Source organism: Oncorhynchus keta, chromosome 31, assembly GCF_023373465.1.
Source record: "Oncorhynchus keta strain PuntledgeMale-10-30-2019 chromosome 31, Oket_V2, whole genome shotgun sequence".
Taxonomy (NCBI): domain Eukaryota; kingdom Metazoa; phylum Chordata; class Actinopteri; order Salmoniformes; family Salmonidae; genus Oncorhynchus; species Oncorhynchus keta.
In genome coordinates, this window is record NC_068451.1 from 12438229 (window position 1) to 12458308 (window position 20080).

Sequence of the window (20080 nt, forward strand, 5' to 3'; positions counted from 1 at the left end):
ACATTCTGTGTATGAGCAGCCAGTGGTCATGGACTTTCTTGAGCTGAGAAAGATGTGCCACAGCAATAACATGAGATATATGGAGCAAAAAGCCCCTGGGGTCTCGGGGATGCCTCTCGATGATGTCATCAGTTGTGAGAAGGCGTTAATGATGTCCGGTTCATCCACTGAGGCCATAACCCCGAACGTAGGGAGGCCCTGATAACCCTATGCTCGCTCACTCTCGCACTCTCTTTCTCTCCTGACTCTCCCTCAGGCAGTGTGTGATTGTGTTGTTAAGAGTGGCAGCCTGGTGGATCTGAATGGGGAGGGGTTTGATTATGGGATGCATGTTGGGAATGGGGACTGTTTGTAGCCAAGACAATGATAAAGTGTTTAATCTCCACAGGAACAGTGAAGCACGCAGGCATGATAATAGCATTACAGCGAGGAGCATTCTCCAGAACCCCTCCGCCGCTCCTCACCTGATTTATATGTCCCTTCATCAGCATCGACTTCTCAGATTGGAAAATCTTTCATTTATTAAAGAGGTTGCGCCAGCTGCTAAAGAACATACTGTTGTCACCAACCCGTCTTGCGTGCCCACTTCTTTTTTTAATTGATTATATTTTCGGGTAATGTGACAAGGATGGATCTGGTGGATGACGGCAGCGTGATTGCGGACGCTATTTATCTTCCTTTCACAACTACTCTGTCTCTAATGTTACGCCTGAGTCCTTGACTAGGTGCTTTCTACATGTTTTCATACGTATCATTGTGTGCTTGTCCTGCATCCCAAAGGCTCTATCTATGGCTCTGACAAACATGGTACAGGTCCTTCAAACAGAATGAAAGATATATATTAAATTGGCACAATGCGCCTGAGATGAGTAAATTCACTACCTCTAAAGTTCACTCGCAAATGAAACCTCCGGAACACCGTGACACTCAAAATTCACTTCGATAATTCATGTGTCTTCCAACTTTCAGAATTGGAATGCAGAGATTGAAGTGCAAACAGTGCACCCATCTAATTGGTGCCTGGGGAGGATCCATTTGCTGGAGAGCATAGAGAAAGATGGAGATCAAAGAGCTTTCTGTTAATAGAGATGTCGCATTCTCTCATTGTTCCCCACCTTAAATACGGAGACGGATACAAAGGCATCATGAGAGCATCATCACAGCAGTCCTCAACTCAAGCACCATTCAGTGCCTTAAAGAAAGGTTGCTCTCATACATGTTTTAAAACATTTTATTTACTTAATTGACCCCGTTTCTAAGGGGCTCAGTCTCAATACCTCTCCTTGTAATGCCATGGTATAGAAGGGTAGAAAGAAAATAGCAAAGAACACTCCGTCTCCTTCATGAATTGTTACTTTCGCTATGTTAGAACATTAGTTATTAAACCTACTGTACAGTTCAAGGTTGCCAATAACCGTATACTTTGTTTCTTCTATTTCTCAGCACTCTCCACTGAGCATAATTATTGTTGTCCTTCAGAATCATTCTGGCACCGATGCGCTGATAGACAGGCTTTATTCCTGCACTGGCAGCAGAACGAGGGCTCGCCAAGCCATAGAACCACCGCAGTGCCTAATCAGAGCCATGTGATGAGGGGGATCAGCACCACACACACACTCTCACTCTCAACGAGCCCAAATCTAATCACAGGGAGGCAGACCAGCCGCTTAGCTCGGCCACCCCGCCCATTAGCTTGCACCGCCACCCAAGGGGCCCTGGCACCAGCAGGAAGGCACATCTCCACCCCGCTGCTGCTCTGTACTGTACCACCAAGGCTGAACTCAGGGGTCCTAAGTGATAGGAGGGTCCAGGGCTAGCCCCCCTGGTGGTAATAAAGAGCCACTGGAGAACGCTGAGCGATCAGCAACCTGATGAGCACTGACAGCGCTGCTTATTCACCTCATCCTCTCCTCCCGTTCTACTCTCTCTCGCTTATATTGGTGTGGCGCGTTTCATCTTTCCCAGCAGGAGTGTTTTGAATAGCATCTTCATCTGGCTGCTCTCCCTCCTCCACCCTCCTCTCCTCTCCCCTCCGGGCGGTCGGCAGTTCTGGTGAAATAATAATAGGCTCCGCTGGTACTATAGTCTACAAAGCGTAGTGGGAGGGAGCACTATCTCTTCCTATTGTTGACCTGTCAGAGGAGAGGACACTTCTGCACGACAGCAGTGTTGAGTTTGCCATATTTGTATATTGTGCATAAAAGCGAGGCCTTGAATACCGCTGACGTTGATGTTGAAGATAAGTTTAGTGTCAATACTGACAGTTTTGCTATTGTTTAAACTTAATTTAGCTCTATGACTGAGTCTTTTTTTGTTCTACCACCCGCATCAACATTGAAATATTAAAGCTGTTGACATACAATTGTATCATAACATGCAGTATGTCATACTGGTGAGCCTGTTATTTTTAAGCATGTACTGTGGGAGTTAAACTGTTGCTTTGTGAAATCAAGCTCTCAGAATTTTAACCTTCTCAAAAGCTGTCACTCCTGCTTGCAATGCAACTCTCTTCACCTTTTGACTTGTCCCAAACAACTGCCCTCTCCAGGTTTGAGAAAGTGCACTACTGCAATTGATAAAGAGCTTCACTGCCCTTCCCAATCTGACTCATCCACAATCCCTCCACAATCCTTTCTCCACGGTGCTAGATAACCAAACACTTTCCCACCCACCTTTAAAACACCCCTGAGGGGAATGTTTCTGAAGACTGGCCAGGTCACTCTGTGCACGGGATGGCTCCTGCTGTGTGCTGTTGGTTCTGGAGGCGGCTGGTTTGGAGTATTGAAATAAATATGTAAAAATAGAAACAAACTCACACACACACACACACACCACACACACACACACACACACACAATGACACCTCAACAAAAAAACGTAAACACAGACTCCTGTTCCCCCGCCTGGGTCTGTAGCAGCAGACTTTGAGGATCCAATTATGATGCCCTTGAGGGAATGACAGTGCTGGAGTTTCTGTCAATAGAGGTTCAGGTAGTGTTTCTCAATAACACTTTGAATTATTGATGATGGGGAGATTGAGAGGAGGAGGTAGATAACATTCAGTTTTAGTTATGAGGTGGAGACGACGGGAGGAGGGTCGAGGAGGGAGCTTGAACGACATCTGCATTTTCCTGCCAGTAGGTCTGATGAGGTGACCCGGGGTTACACTCATCCGAAGATGTCACACTAGAAACAGTAGAGGAGAATTGAGATGGCTAGATAGATGGATACTGTAGATGGATGGATACTGTGGATGAATGGATACTGTAGATGGCTAGACAGAGAGAGGGGTTTTCCAGTGAATTACAGGGCTTGTCTGAAGATAAAAAAATAAATAATGAATATGAGGCAGGCAAATGAAGAGGATAACCTTAGTGTGTGTCTGATCCGTCTCTCGCTGATAGCCTTTGGGGCTTTTTTCATCTCAAGTAGACAGAAAGACGATGGATGACGCTCTCAGCGGTTCTCCCGATCGATCGGATGACCGTCTCAGTGTCTGTGTCTCGCATAGATCCCTGTCTGAAGTCTGGCCAGCTCAACCCGCTGTGGCGGGATGCCTTACAGGTTTAGGCCCAGACTGGTGGCAGAGGCACTTTTCTCAGAGATTAATACCAGTAAACAGAAAGTAATGGGTGCCAGTTATATTTCTATGTATCACTGCTGTAGTGTGTTTGAGTTGTCAACATGTCTCGGGTCCTTGAACATTGGTGAGATATTTCAAACCAATGTTTAGATGCTCCCTTTCAGTCTCATTTTTAGAGAGCCCTCAGCCCACGGTTACTGAACTGGACTTTGTACAGTATCACTTCTTCCTGTCGTACAACTTTAGTTGACTCTCACTGTCAACATGATTCAGCCCAACATCATTCCTAGAGAGAGGAGCTGGTGGGGATGAGTTGGAGGCTTGATGCGCTGCCCGTGGCTGACAAACGGGCTTTAATCTGTGGGGACTCTTCCATGTGGAAGGCGTAGAGCACTCTTACGTAGGGTGACAATAGATGGCACATCTCACAGGACAACCCGTCACTTTGTCTGAACCCTATGGGCGAGGAGGCCATCACAGCATCCCTTTTGGGCAAGTTGAGTGGCAGTGATGGCAGGGAGGGTCCTGACCTCCACTGACAGACACATCTCACCCTGGATGCCATGGTGCCCCGTATCTCCGCTCCCCTCTCCCAAACTCTTTCCTCCTGCCCATGCAACTGTCAGATAAAGACTATAAGGAGAGATTCCACGACACTGCCACCATCCGTTTGAAATGCAGATTCCAGAACTAAGGGACTATAGGGACCAAAAGGAAAGCAGCCAGCCGTCATTCTCTCTTGACCCAGCATGCTAATAGGGCTTTCAGAATGTTGTCACTGAGGCCTCCCTTGAGCCGCTCTCATGTTGCTACTGCAGGGCCTCTGAAATTCCCCATCAACTTCAACTGACATGTTGTTATTCAACAGCAATTTTAAGTTTCTGACCCTCATCTAGATCAAGTGTTGACTTCATTCACGGGACTTGGCCTGTCAAAGCCTGCCGATATTGCAACTCTGACACTGACATCCAACATTGTTGCACTCCTGCCCCAACTGAAAGTGGAATTCAGAAGTAACTGATAAAGAAGTGTTTAAAACTACTGTGAACGTAGTTAAACCAGCAGAGGCTATAAATGTCCTGAAGCCTGCTGGCCTTGCTGGATGTGGTTGAACTTATAGAGGGGCTTTCAAAGACTCCAGTAAGTTAATTTATGAGCAACAGTAGGATGAACTCCAAGCACCACCAGCATGTAGCAGTCATCTGAAAATCACCCGTATCCTGCGGGGTCTGTTCCCCAATTATTGTCCAATGCTCCTTGATCCCAATTCCAATTTGCCTCGGCGGCGTCTATGTGGTTAGCCATTGGATATCTAATTAGCGAAGTTCCTCTTTCTGAGGGGCTCATGTAGAGAGTTGAAAGGGCCCTCGGGCAGAAGAGGGGCTTGTTGAGAAGTAGCATCTAACACAAAGTCTACAGAGAGGCGGAGAGTTGAGAATTCAGAGTGATAGGAGGAGCATCATACTTCCTAAAACCCGTAGGTGACTCATCAGCTGCATACAGTGCTGCCACACTGAGCACTCTGTAGGGGAGTGGATGTCTCGGGGTAAGAGGAGAGTTGTCTGTGACTAGAAAACAGTCTCTATTCAGCAGCTAATTGTCAGCTTTGTGATGGTGCCTCATGGGACAGTGTTCAGGTATCAACAGTCAGATGAACTCTCAGAGAGTAGGGTAAGGATGATGTTGCCCAGGCTTAATGACGGAATCTTCTGTCGTAAGGTCACTCACAAGATGCATGCCTCGGATGAGTTTTCTTCCAATTAAGTTTTTGCACAGCAGAAAATGTATAAGGTGTTGGTCAAACTTTGTCAGAATGAAAAGAAAACTGAGTGCCATTTCCTGAGGTAACCACAGTCTTGAATAAACAATGTGCTTCCTCGGCTAGGAGTTGTGAAGTTCCCTGTTGTCATTTCATTAATCACTTTATTGAGTAACTTATAATGTGAGAAATTATAACAGCATCCTGCTTCTATCAACTTGTAGATTTTCACACAGAACTGCTATTGATCAATGAATGTGCTGTACTGTGTACTCCATGCACTTGGATGACTTTCTGGTTCTTTATCAAGCAGAACAATGGCCATTACACAGTCTTAATCATTGGATCACTGAAAGTAAACCGACCAGAGAAAAGTCACGATAGCTAGGGGATACATGGTTAGAGAGCTAAACAGTTTCCTTTCCCAAATGAGGTAGACACACATCGACAAAGGCCTACACACTCCGACCACACACACATTCTGCGGCAGATCATCTGGCCCCCTGTCCCTGCTCATCGCCATGGTGATGTGATAGTCCCCAGCAGAGCCCTGGGTGGGTAATGGTCCATGAAGAGCAGGGGGTAATGTGCCTAATCGTGTCTGAAATGACAGAGGCTAGGGACATGCACCCTCATTATGTAGGCCCATGTATCCTGGGGGTGGACTCATTCAATTCCTACTTCTCTTGGGCCATGTGGCATCCCAAGGCGCAGAGGCGGGGGGTGGGTGTTGGCTAGCTATCCCCCTGTTATCCAAAACCGTGAAGGGATTCGCCTCCCCCCAGTGAAACTGCAGCGGTGTTCAGTTTGTGAGGTCACAGCATATCAGAGGGGGTGGGTCTGCATTAGGATAATGCGCCTCTATTTAGCTTGTACGACAGGTGTTGGCAGAAAATAAACATCCCTGGAGCAGACAGGTGCATAAAGCGGTTGATTGAGGATAGAATTGGCATTTATTCTAATTGCGTCTTTTTATGGAACTGTGGTCCCTGGCCAAACTGAAGCTGGGTCATAAAGATTGACTTGTTAAGGTTTATGTATGAATTAAAATGGATCCTTTTAAAAGATGACACCGTGGCCTCATCCACCCCTCATAAAGGCTCCCATTTTCTCATCATTAAGTTTCATTTTCACACAGTGCTGTGAAAAATCCCTCAAACCACCAGACTGAAGACATCTCTTCAAACCACAGAACCATCACTGTGGTCTAATCCAAATGAATGTCAGATAATCAATGTGCGGCCCCAGCGGCCATCAATTCCTTGCCCTACAAAGAGGACCAACTGCCAGTATCTCCCAGATGGCTTGACAAGTCCAGTTCATTAAAAACAAAACGATCCCATACATCCCATCCAAAACAGAACACAGAGAGAGAGTGTGGGTCGGGATAAGCAGTGGCTTATATCCCATCGACAGCTGTCAGCTCATCAGCCTGCCTCTCCATTCACTCTGTAAAAAGCAATTGATTAGATAAAGAAAACGGACAGCAACAAATTCCTAAAGGGTGCTGCATGGTTTACATGTTTATGGGGAGGGTGTGGTGTGTTTGTGTTTGTGACATGGCAAGTTTTGGCGGGTGGCATTCGGTGTGGCGGGAGCAGCTGGACCCTGGTATCGGGTTTTAGATCATGCCCCTGTCACTATGGAAATATCCCATTGAGAAGAAGCTGAAGAATTTACAGGTTGAGGCGATAAACAACATGAACACAATAGATGCTCCACAAGCAGGGCAATTTGAAGGCAGGCCCCAAATATATTTGTAAAATCACATCTTAAAAGACTGTTAAATGAAGCCAGTGGCTTTATGGGGCTTGGGCATAGTGAGTCTCTGAGTTTAAGAAGAAGTTGACTTTGTCACTGTGGAATGTCTATGCATGTCTTTTAAAGAGGCGGAAGTCGGCCCCTGCTCTCTCAGTGATGCTTACCATCACATCAGTCACTCACTCAGCATGAAAGACTGGACGTGCCTCACATGCAGTACATTTCAAGTCTACATGATAGGGTTTTTTCTACCGTGTCACTGTCATCAAGCCCTAGATAAAGGCCTCTTGCCAAATCCTCACCACCAGCACCCGTCTGGAAGTGAACCCCAGGACAACAGTGTATGCATCAGATCAAAGGGACTTATGCTGGTTTATATTACATTACTGTAGCTAGGATTTAATTGGATTACGTTGGGCATTTCGTCATAGCATTTTCCACTTCCACAAGCTCCACATCCATCCCCAGCTGTGAGGCTCGTCAACGTGTGGAGAACTTCACAAACAGGAACCGCAACTATTCAGGGTGCTGCTGATAAACACGCCAAGAAGCTCATCCACTCAGTGCCTTTGTGTGGAAATCTGTGGAAGGTCTAGAAGCCTCAGAGGGTCTGTAGGGTCAGTGTATCTGTTGGTCTGTCTTGCATAAGCTCCTGCAGGCACTGTGCTTGTCTTGCTGTGAGTCATCTTTGCATTTTCCTGGCTTTATAGCCATTGGATAAATACTCTGCACTTGTCGATATTTGATCTCTGCCCCATCTCCATAACCTTTGATTTTCACACTCTACATGTTTATGATCGTCGGTCTAGTCTATGCATATTAATGAGAGCAGAGAGACAGTTATGCAAATAATTTCATAGTTTTGAGTTTATTTAGCATGTTTTAAACTGCGACTTTACCAAGTGTTTTTTTTAACTTCAAGATCCCTCAAGCATTTGCATAATCAGTATAAATGTGAGCATACTCTTTTAACTTGAGGCCATTGCTCATCCTTCAGAGCATTTACAAAGATATTGGATCATCAATGATATATTCCGATTAGATGGGGTGACAGTGGTGTTTTGGGGACATGCTGTTTGGCCTGCTCAGGCAGGAAGCCACCGCATCATATCCTGTTTGCTCAAGCTGTCTACCTCCTCTGAGAAGCCGAAAAGCCTGTGAGTTAATCCATTGGGAGTAATGTCCTCATATATCGCCCAGGCAGGACACGCGGGAGGCAGTAATTCATGAAGTAAACAGGAGCAGACACCGCCTCCCCTCGATTTATGACACTGTGATCATCGCTTGACCTCATCGCTAAATGCAACAGTCTCCTCTGAATCAGAATGAGGCAGCCTGTTATCAATATTGATGGCGGTTCATATCTCTGTTGACTTTATTTTCAGCTCCCCATTTAAGAGTTGTGTGGCAGGATCACATTGGTGAACTACATCAATCTGGGCTGTGCTGAGTTGAAACCCTTAGAGGACACGCTGCCCTTATTAAGTTGGTGCCAAAACACAGGTCACAGCATTCTGGTGATTTAGTTGAACAAATCCCTGCGCAATCCGCATCCATCTGTCCCAGTCTCTCGTCCCAGAAATCAAGCAGATGTGGAAATTAGCATTTCGAGACAATTCAGATCTGACACATAGCTTACCTGAGTGATTAATAATGCAGAGTGTAAACTTTGCTCAAACTTGAATCGTCTGACTTTCTTACAGGGGCCACTCGTTTTTCCCATCTAGTCAAACAATTTATAGTTTCTTTTGTTGTATATTAGGTGAAAGTGGGTACCTGTCACCTCCCCCTTGGGCCTGGTGTCTTGGTGCAGACAGTGGGGGTCGTGTTCCCCTGTGGGGGCGGTGGTTAATTGTGTGAAGTCACCTGTGAAAGACTGAAGGCTGGGAGTAAATGAGCCAGGTGTCCCAGTAAGGGGCCCTTGTGGCCTCACCTCTCTCTCCGTTCCTGTCCCTCTCCCTCTCTCTCTGTGTTCAGGCTGCCATCACAGTTCAGCTAACACTCAATCACAATGCCGCACTGGCAGTGAGCATCGCATGCTAATGAGAGCTTAGCATCCAAACTTAGAAAGTTCCAACAGCTACTGTAGAACTAGATAGCAGAATTATAGTGAGCATTATGAAGCCGACGCTGCAGTTGTAGTGATTCACATTAGCCTGTGACTGTTTTAACAGATAGCTGTACCATTAACTTTGGTTGTAGCTATGTTAACCTGTGTCTCACTCTCTCATCTTCTAGGTGGTGGTGTGCCCGCTGTTGGCCATGCTGTTCTGGTGAGGTGTGGTAAACCCCTGCCAACATGAGGCTGGTGCCCGGGTCGCCTCGGCCCCTCCCCCTTCTGGCGGTGGTCCTGGCTCTAGCCCTCACAGCACTCTTACCTCACCTGACTATGGGAGTCACACCCTTCCCCCAGGACCTGGAGCCAATCAGCATTGGGGGGAGAGAACGTGAGTGCAAGCCCATCATGATGCAATGTTGCTCCTTAGTTCAGGGGGGCATGAAGTTCTGATGTACCGTTAAAGGGCAGCATCATGTCTAGTTTTATGTACACATATTTTGTCAGTTGTCTTACAGATCTATGTCAGTAATAGGATGACGACTTCAAATACATAATTGCCACTATCGAAATAAAATGGCTATACATTTTAGCTATATGACAAAATACAGTGTCTGATTGGGCCACATGTACAGCCCGTCAGTGGCACGTGTGGTCAGGAGGTCCTGGCCAGACCCATTTATTTAAGAGGTGACAGACTGAGGCCTGGCACTTTCATTTATCTATCTGGAGGAGTGGAACATTAGCATAAATAGCCACACTAATAGATCTATATTTGGAGCCCATCTCAGGTGTAATGAGGGCCATTTATCAGCAGGTCTGTAGGTAACTGGGCGTCAGAACCCCTCACAACTCCCCAGGATGTCCATTATGTATGGTAATACATCCAGCACCCAGATCCACCTCCGGAATCATCTCCCTCGCAGAGGCTAATTGGAGGAACTGGGTTAGTGGTTTCCATGGCGACGTGGCGGCCAAAACTTTAAAGGAACTGAATGTGCTGAGGAGTAATTAAAGGAACGAGCGAGCTTTCGCCGGGGTGGACTTATCCCGCTCCCTTTCTGCCCCACAGTGAATCACTGCTCTGCTTGACCCAATCGTTCCGGAGTTAAAATCTTTAACCTCTTGAAGCTAGAGGGAACTATTTTTATGTTTGGAAAAATAACGTTCCCAAAGTAAACTGCCTATTTCTCAGGACCAGATGCTAGAATATGCATATAATTGACAAATTAGGATAGAAAACACCTCTAAAGTTTCCAAAACTGTCAAAAATATTGTCTGTGAGTATAACAGAACTTTTATTTTGAAAAATGAGCCAGAAAGATAACATCACGTCAGGTGAGTTTTGCTCACGCAAAAGAGTTCGGACAGCCATTACCTTTCCCTCTCCTACTGATAAAGACATTTGCGGTTGATATATTATTGATTAGATATTTTAAAAACAACCTGAGGATTGATTATAAAAAACGTTTGACATGTTTCTATGGACATTACGGATATTATTTGGAATTTTTGTCTGCATTGTCGTGACCGCTCTTTCCTGTGGATTTCTGAACATAACGCATCAGACAAACGGGAGGTATTTTGGATATAAAAATAATCTTTATGAAAGAAAAGGAACATTTATTGTGTAACTGGGAGTCTCGTGAGTGAAAACATCCGAAGATCATCAAAGGCAAGCGATTAATTTGATTGCTTTGCTGATTTTCGTGACCAAGCTACTTAAAGTGTACATAATGTTTTGTCGGGCGTTCGATAAACTTGGACACAAACGCTTGGATTTCTTTCACTGTAAAACATAATTTAAAAATCTGAGACGACAGGTGGATTAACAAAAGGGTAAGCTGTGTTTTGTCAGGAACAACCACATTATCAACATGAAGGGACATGTGCAGCTGTGAGGAGGAGGGTTTATTCTCCAGGTCTTTAACCCTTTTCCAGAACTTTTTGTGGTTAGACCCACAGAGAGAGAACTGCTCCTTAAAGTAACTAACTTTGGCCTTCCGGATAGCCTGAGTGCACTTATTTCTCATTTGCCTGAACGAGAGCCAGTCAGCCTGAGAATGCGTGTGCCGAGCCTTTGGCCAAATGCAATTCTTGAGGTGGAGTAACTCCGTGCAAGATCACGGTCAAACCAGGGGCTGAACCAGGGGCTGGTTTGTTAATAATACCACTGAAAATATCAAAAAATAAGTTCCAAGTGTCTTCGACAGAGGGGGTGGGATCAAGCTGATTCTATACCATTTTACAGAGGCCAGTTCATGAAGGAAGGCTTACTCATTAACGTTTTTTAGCAGACGTCTATGACAAATCAGGACAGGTCCGTTTCACTGAGCAGCCATTACGAACACAGGCTGTAAAACAGTGATCACTACGGTCAACACACAAAACACCAGACTCATACCGATCAGGATTATTTGTGAGGATAACATAGAGGAGAGTTGCATTTTCTGGGTGTTTGGAGTCATCCCTTGTGGGACTGGTAATAATCTGAGAAAGATTTAGGGAGTCACATTTGCTTTAGTACTTGGTCAGGTGGTTTAAGCATGTCCCAGTTGTTGCAGTGTTTTTGTTTTGTCCAGCTCTTGTGATAAACTTAGGGTCTGGCGATGCTTCCCACTCCCCCCTCTTATTTTACACAGTTAAGTGTATTATCTCTAGCAGCACAGAATAGAGTCATGGGATAGCCCACATTAACAACCACCTGACAGTTAAAACAAATTGCAATCTGGGCATCTGCAGCAAATGTGGGGCAAAGGAAAAGCATACAAAATAGAAAATGAGAAACGCATACCGCAATCAGAGGGTTTTATCAAGTCAACAACCTATTTTCTCTCTCTCTCTCGTACTCAAACAATCTCTATTTTTGTGCTTGAATTCACCCTACTTTCAGATTCACACACTTGATTTCTTTAGTGCCTGGTTTGTCGTTATGGAGATGTGTTTTCCCCAGATGAACACTGTCACTGAACTGAGCTTGCTACTCTTTCCCCCTCCCCATGCAGACTCCTACCTGTACCCAAGCTTCCAGGGCCTCATGTCGGACAACGATACAGTACGACTGGGCCTGGACTTCCAGAGGATGCTCCGGATCAACCACATGCTCTACATCGCAGCCAGGTCAGTCAACACACCTCTCAGTATTGTTCACCTAACTGTAATGCACTGTACTGCCTTACATTATCCCTGTATTGAAAGCTCTTCATTGAATCCCTTTGTATTATTTCTGTCATTGTATCAGTCAACCGTATTGGATAGCTCCCGTTACGTTCATATTGTCATACAGTAGGTTCATTATCTAAAAGGTTCCTCAGGCTCAGCAAGAAGCCATTCTACATCAATAAGCCTGCATTAAAGAGCTTTGTGACTGACCCTTATCAATCTAATTTAGGCTAAGAACAGGCAGCCTGGGTGTGGTGTGGTGGGATTGGGTTTCAGGGCAGAGAGGAGACGGCTTGAAATGTTTTCTGACCTTTGACCTCTTACAGGGATCATGTGTTTGCTGTCAGTCTCAGCGCCTCCTCTGAGCAGATCGTCCCACAACAGGTAAGCCTTATGTTGTCTTAGAAACACATCGTTTACATGAGTTATGACCTCATGGGTCATAGACTAGTGTATCATTGCAGCTGGCTGGACATAAGAGCATTACTGGTGGTTCAATGGCTCCTACTTTTCTGCTCATCTTTTAAATATAGTTTATTTGTGTTGTTTTCTTCTTACTCAGCCAATCTCTTCATTCATGCAGATATGAAGCCATTTCACTTCAGACAGATATCCAATAGAAGTCATGTCATGCACTCCTGGTTTTGAAGTGCTGTGCTCTCTCTCTCCCATCTGAATCGCATTTGTCAAACATGATTGCACTTAAATAAAAATCACTTTAAGGCTTGTGTTTGCTTGTGCCTATCGTATTTAGATTAATTTACAGCATGAGTCATCCCTATAAGGGACCCACTCAACATCAATGAGATCTAACGTTATTGATGTACATGATTGCAGTGGAAATACATGAGAGGAATGATGTGTAGTGCAGAGAATTGTCGGAAGAGAAAGTATGTATTTTAAAGGAAGCTAGGAGAACTAAGAATATGTGCATTGCATGGTACATAGTTCATTGGTCATCAGCCATATTACCAACCTGGCTTTCTCACTTTCCCATGCTTCTTATCGGTCTTAGTGAGCTCATTAGTGTGCGGCTGAGTCATAATCAAAAACCTAGGGTCTGCTTCATCATGGATCTATTCCTTTTCTATGGCCCAGTTTCAGTTCTAATCCCCAGTCTCCTCACCAGACCCTTCATGATCCCCAACTCAGAGATACTGTATTTCAAAGGCCTGGATGGGTATAAGCAATAAATAGCTAACTCCACCTCACTCTGCCAGAGGTCTAGGGGGAACTATTAGCATATTGCTGACGTCTATCCTATTTATCCTATCATATTGGATCTTCAATAGGGAAGTGAGAAGAGCCTTGGGGGAAATATTTCACTCCACTTTAAGGCCCAGAAGGGTAGCGGTTGAGTCTTGAGCCAAAAGGGGGATTTCACTTTAGTCTCTGGAGAAATCTTATTTCCCAGCATGCCCCATGGTGATGAGTTTGGCGCTCCTGCAGGGAGGACAGCGGGGTCAGTAAATCACCCTTCCAGTCAGTTGGCAGTGGAACAGTGGACCTGCACTGGTGGGCAGTGCATTAAACCACCTTCAACCAGGCGACCTTGTTAACAAGTTGATTTCTTCCTATTCACTCCACTAGCGGGGGGTCAATGCTAGGAGATAAGGACATCCAGGAGGACCATAGATAGCTAGTATCAGGGATGTCAATCTACTTCCCACAGGGATGCATTGCAGATTCCTTTCTGATTCCTTGATCTTCTTGTTGGTCGAATTATCCATAGAGATGTCTTGTTGTTAAGAAGTACAGGTGGATTGTGATGGATTGTATGGGAGATGGGTTGTAAGAGAGGAACAATAGTTTTTAGTTGCACGCTGACAAAGTTAGACACAGCTCCTCAGGTGTTTCAGATGTTTGTCTGTCTGATTGTTTGTTTGTCAGAAGCTTCTTTTTCATCACAGCTGTCTCCTAATAGCATTTGAATGGCTGGGTGAAAAAAGGGTCTCTTTCTTGCTCTGACAGTTGGTTGTCTGTGTGTTGCAGAAATTGACTTGGAAGACAAAGGACGTGGATAAATGCACAGTGAGGGGGAAGAACAGCGTGAGTATCTCTCTCTCTCCCTTTCTTTCTTTCTTTCTTTCTTTTTCTCTCTCTGTTTCTCGCTCTCCGACTGTCTGTTATTTGATGTTGGAGGGTAGCACTAACAATAGCATAGATTGCTTATCAAAATCGGCACCACAGGTATCTGTAGTTCCAGAACTAGTCTGTGGCACAAGCAGCGTCAGCCTCCCAGAGCTCTAGTGAAACCATAGAGATCAGCACAGGGATTATGGGAATGACAAGAATAGGAACAGAAGTATGACTGAGAGGGTGTGCGTGTGCACACTTAGCAAAATGCAATTCAGTGCATAATAAGCTGTGCAATGACACTGCATGTGGGGTGATAACACCAGCAGCCAGTAGTCACATTGCCGTCCTCTGAAACCCAGCCGTTTCCCTTTGACAGGATGAGTGCTACAACTACATCAAAGTTCTGGTCCCACGCAATGACGAGACGCTATTTGCCTGCGGTACCAACGCCTTTAACCCCACCTGCCGCAACTACAAGGTAGGACACTACACCTCAGTCACCTTTCTATCTGAAGCCCCCAGTTCCATACCCTGCACTGTTCTGAAACCTAACAGATGGGGTAAATAAGCTTAGTTTAAAAAATTGTTGAACCAATGTCTAAGTGCTCCTTTCCGTAGCATGGGGTGGTTTAGCGGTTAAGGGCGCTGCATTCAGAGCATATGCCTACAGGTGTTGACATACTGACTTTCTCCTAACTTTTTTATACTATCTACTGTATAAAATCATCAAATCAACGTTGTCGTGCACAGAGGGCTCCAGATTGCATAAACACTTCAAAGGAGTGCTGCTATCCTGGATGTTGATGGAGAAACATGTTGACTCAACCAAGGTTGGCAGCGGTCTGTTGACTGAACACAGATCCAGGATGATAATAACTGTCTTTATTTACACATCTGAGGAATAAACTGCAACCGCAGATTTGAGATCATGTCATCCTCCGAGGGACAGAGTGGGGGAAAGAGAGGGAGGGAGAGAGCGAGAGAAGGGAGGGGAGAGAGAAAACAAAACTTGCCTGAAAACTGGAGTCAGAATCCCAGGAGAGCCACTACTTTAGTTCCAAAAGAACTCACGCCACCTAGTCTCTATGGCTATCTGACTGCTCAAATGATTAACAACCCAAAGTGTGCAAGAGCGAGATCTCGGCTAAGTGGAAACATACAAAGGAAAATAGCGATACGTTAATCGTGACCATGGTGCGTAGATGGACTCATACTCCCCAGGATGTCTACCAATACAAAAGAAGTCTGGTTGAGCTGAGATGACATCACGGTTCTGGACAGTGATTCACGGTGTGTTTTTTGGAAGAGGGGACGTAACGTCTACAGTCTGAGAAGTCCAATGGGGAGCTGGCTAAATCCATACAGACCACTGCAGAGGATTTACCTTTTCCGCCATAGACTCCCAATGGAAGACGTTGATTTACACTTTATCCAGAACAAATTCCTCTCCCTGTCCCCCTCCCTCCCGGCTCGGAAAAACCAGGAGCGATGACTACCCGGAGAACTGGGAATAGTGTGCTGAAGTGGAAATCATATCATGCAATCTGTCTTCAGCATTCCTTGGAAAGACTGAGAAGGGCAGTGGAGTCAGGAGCGGGTCTGTTAGGGTAAAGGGGATTGGATTATCGGTGTGGACGGGTGGAAGATGTTTTATTTTGCACAGAGTGCATTTTCCATGTACATTGATCGCCACAAAACACTCTGCCCAATGAGCCAGCTGGATCAAAGACAGAGGTTGTGTGACCAGGTGGTAGTTAGACCAGGAAGTGAAAACCTGTAGCCTCTAGTCTAAATCACACTGTATTGAAGCCCCAGAACCATGGTTATGCAGACATATCAGAGATATAACTAATAGCCACAGTAGCATTGGTGGATGTCTCACTTGGAGAGTGTACCCATAGGGAACACTGAGCAATGACACAGCATTAAATATAAACACACATGTTGACGGCTGTCACTGTGTGTGTTTGTGAAGGCTGGTGTGCTGGAGCTGCCGAGAATGACCTCTCCTCCGGGTCGCATTCTGCCCCTCCCTCCCCCCCACCCCAGCGGGATTCACACGTATTGTCTGAGCCGAGGTTTACGACCTTGTTAACGGTGGGGCAGGAATAGCTGCTAAAGATCTGTGGTTAGGAGATACTGTCTCCTCACAGTGCTGCCAGAGTAGCAGCCATAGAGCAGGCTGACAGGAGTGTTACTCCTGACCTTTTGACTTCACTGTTTTTACAATGCAGTGTAAAACGTACTAAATAAAAGGTATCTTTATGACACGTGTTCCTATTTATTCATCAGGGTTGACTAGAGGCTCATTCTGTCCATGACTTTAAGGGGTCGGCAGTTAGCCGTAAAGCTAACCTGGTATAAAACAGAACAATACTCAAGTTTGGAATGAATCAATTTTTCAGTAAGGGGGAAATATTAAACTTAACAACTGCAAACAATGACCTAGTTATTTTAGTTGAGGTTTTTCAATATAAGCTCCGTGGAGTATTTATTTTTAGTTACACTCCTATAAATAGCTTTATGAAGTACCCCCTTCCCTCTCTTTCGTCCCCTCTTCTCTTTCGTCCCTCTTTCTCCCAGATGTCCACACTGGAACAAGACGGTGAGGAGGTGGTGGGTCAGGCCCGCTGTCCCTTTGAGTCTCGCCAATCCAACGTCGGCCTCTTCGCTGGTGAGTTGCTCTGGACAGAGACAGAGAGACATGTCAGCTGGGGGCAGCAACTTGATCAGTAAACCTGCCCTCAATCTTGCCAATTTGCCAGTGACATTTAGACATAGTTCACACAGTATTATTGAGAGCAGCACAGCCCCGACATGAAATGTAGCCGAGAGATGAAAATACACATTGGGAGGCATGGGTTTCTAGTCTTCACTGCAATTGTGTTCATTTGAAAAAAGCGCGCCTTTCTTAAATGAGTTATTTTGTTCCTTTCAGGTGGCGATTTCTACTCGGCCACCATGACAGACTTCCTGGCGAGTGATGCGGTAATTTACCGTAGTCTGGGAGAGAGCAGCCCGGTGCTTCGTACCGTGAAGTACGACTCCAAATGGTTACGAGGTGAGCACCTGGCTTTGGCCTCAGGTCTTAATTTGAAACAACTTGTGAATTTACCTTCCTCAATCTTCCTGAATCTTCCTTCTGAAATTCTTCTCAGTTTTGCATTGCCACGTATCATGAAATATTTGTATGCAGTACATTACATATTAGAGTGGTATTTAATTCTAAATCAATGTGTGGTATCCACTTGAGTGATGTTTCCTACCAAAACACTGACTGCCTAATGCATTATTATTGTGAATACCAGGTAGTACAGTCAGTTGTACTGTTTCATATTTCTCCCTTTTGTCTCCTCAGAGCCTCATTTCCTCCATGCCATTGAGTACGGGAACTATGTGTACTTCTTCTTCAGTGAGATTGCTGTGGAGTACACCACACTTGGCAAGGTACGACAGTTGTAATTCAAGGGTCTGAATATTTATGTAAATAATATATCTTTATTTTTTATTTTAAAAAATGGATAAAAATTCAGAAACTGTTTTCGGCTTTTTCATTATGGGGTATTGTGTGTAGATTGATGAGGATTTTTTATTTAACCCATTTTAGAATAAGGCCGTAACGTAACAAAATGTGGAAAATGTTTTTATCCCCCTCAGATATAGGACAGACACTTCAAAATAAACTTCCCTTTTGATATTTTTGGGGGGATTATCTGTTGTTCCATGTAGAGAATCTGCTATTCAATGCATTTGTATGGGCTAATAGCAGTAAGCCAAATTACATTTTTCACCAAATAATTTTTGTGTATATTTCTTTGATACTTCAAGGTGTCTTAAAATTCAAAATCAAATAGATAAATGATGCTTCGTATGACCTTAAAACAATTCCATATCGCTTACTAGAATCCCCCCTTGTTTCAACTGTATGTGTGATATGTGCTGTCTGGAGGGGTAGAGAACACAAAACTTCTTCTGTTGTAACATATGGACAGTAACGTTGGATTGTATTGGATAGGCTGCAATGTAATGTCAAATGTGAAACAGTGTCATGTCATGACACTGTGTTATGTGGTCCTTCTGTAGCTCAGTTGGTAGAGCATGGCGCTTGTAACGCCAGGGTAGTGGGTTCAATTCCCGGGACCACCCATACGTAGAATGTATGCACACATGACTGTAAGTCGCTTTGGATAAAAGCGTCTGCTAAATGGCATATATTATATTATTATTATTATATTATTATTATGTTGCTGAATGAACACAAAAGGAATTAAAATATGTGGGAAAATCCTATAAAGATATTCCTCTAACCCCCCCCCCCCCAATCAGGTTGTGTTCTCCAGAGTGGCTCGCGTATGTAAGAACGACAACGGAGGTTCTCCCAGGGTTCTAGAACGTTACTGGACATCGTTCCTCAAAGCGCGGCTCAACTGCTCGGTGCCGGGCGATTCCTTCTTCTACTTTGACGTTCTGCAGTCGCTGACCAACGTGCTGCAGATCAATCACAGACCAGCCGTGCTGGGGGTCTTCACTACACAGGCCAACAGGTCAGTCACAGTACCAGGCAGCAACATTACAGACGGCCATACAGATATACAGTACATACTCATACAACGAATATAATGAGGTTTTACTGTACCTCTTTTTATAGAAAAATAAAAAAACAGCCAAATGATTTCACAGAAGATAATGCTCACATTTGCAAAATCCTACCCCTTGATATTGTATATTTTTAAAAGACTCATTTATAAGATTGTTGTTTAATGTCCTTTACAACCTTGGGCAGCAGTCTTGAATGTTTTTATAGTTATACAATCCATTATAACCTGGGTTAATATGGGCCTTATCCATTTTTTTAAATGTTTTTTATTTCACCTTAATTTAACCAGGTAAGCAAGTTGAGAACAAGTTCTAATTTACAATTTCGACCTGGCCAAAATAAAGCAAAGCAGTTCGACACATACAACAACATAGAGTTACACACATAGAGTAAAACAAACATACAGTCAATAATACAGTAGGAAAATAAGTCTATATACGATGTGAGCAAATGAGATAAGGGAGGTAAAGGCAAAAAAAGGCCATGGTGGCGAAGTAAATACAATAGCAAGTAACTGGAATGGTAGATTTGCAGTTGAAGAATGTGCAAAGTAGAAATAAAAATAATGGGGTGCAAAGGAGCAAAATAAATAAATACAGTAGGGGAAAAGGTAGTTGTTTGGGCTAAATTATAGATGGGCTATGTACAGGTGCAGTAATCTGTGAGCTGCTCTAACAGCTGGTGCTTAAAGCTAGTGAGGGAGATAAGTGTTTCCAGTTTCAGAGATTTTTGTAGTTCGTTCCAGTCATTGGCAGCAGACAACTGGAAGGAGAGGTGGCCAAAGGAAGAATTGGTTTTGGGGGTGACCAGAGAGATATACCTGCTGGAGTGCGTGCTACAGGTGGATGCTGTCCATGACAGATGTCTCTGTTGTTTTCCTCATCAGTATCACAGGCTCAGCAGTATGTGCATTCTACATGGACGACATTGAGAAGGCTTTCAACGGGAAGTTCAAGGAGCAGAGGAACAGTGAGTCAGCCTGGACACCCGTGCCTGAGGAGCAGGTACCGAAACCCAGGTAAGACCAACACATGTGAGTGGGAACTTTGACAGCCTCCATCCAGACATATTTACTTTATTCCA

At 44.6% G+C, this 20080-nt stretch overlaps 1 protein-coding gene across 8 annotated transcripts in view; it reads left to right on the forward strand.

The window, feature by feature from the left end:
* The window catches only part of LOC118367507 (semaphorin-6D-like), a 132334-nt gene that overhangs the window by 84781 nt on the left and 27473 nt on the right, over positions 1–20080 (forward strand). For all 8 annotated transcript variants that reach the window (XM_035751050.2, XM_035751056.2, XM_035751052.2 and 5 more), the window contains 10 exons: positions 9342–9550; positions 12165–12279; positions 12648–12705; positions 14314–14370; positions 14777–14878; positions 16984–17074; positions 17339–17461; positions 17759–17847; positions 18727–18944; positions 19884–20015. In XM_035751050.2, the coding sequence (XP_035606943.1) occupies positions 9403–9550; positions 12165–12279; positions 12648–12705; positions 14314–14370; positions 14777–14878; positions 16984–17074; positions 17339–17461; positions 17759–17847; positions 18727–18944; positions 19884–20015 (1133 nt within the window). In that variant the 5' untranslated portion in view covers positions 9342–9402. The remainder of the gene's footprint in view (positions 1–9341; positions 9551–12164; positions 12280–12647; positions 12706–14313; positions 14371–14776; positions 14879–16983; positions 17075–17338; positions 17462–17758; positions 17848–18726; positions 18945–19883; positions 20016–20080) is intronic.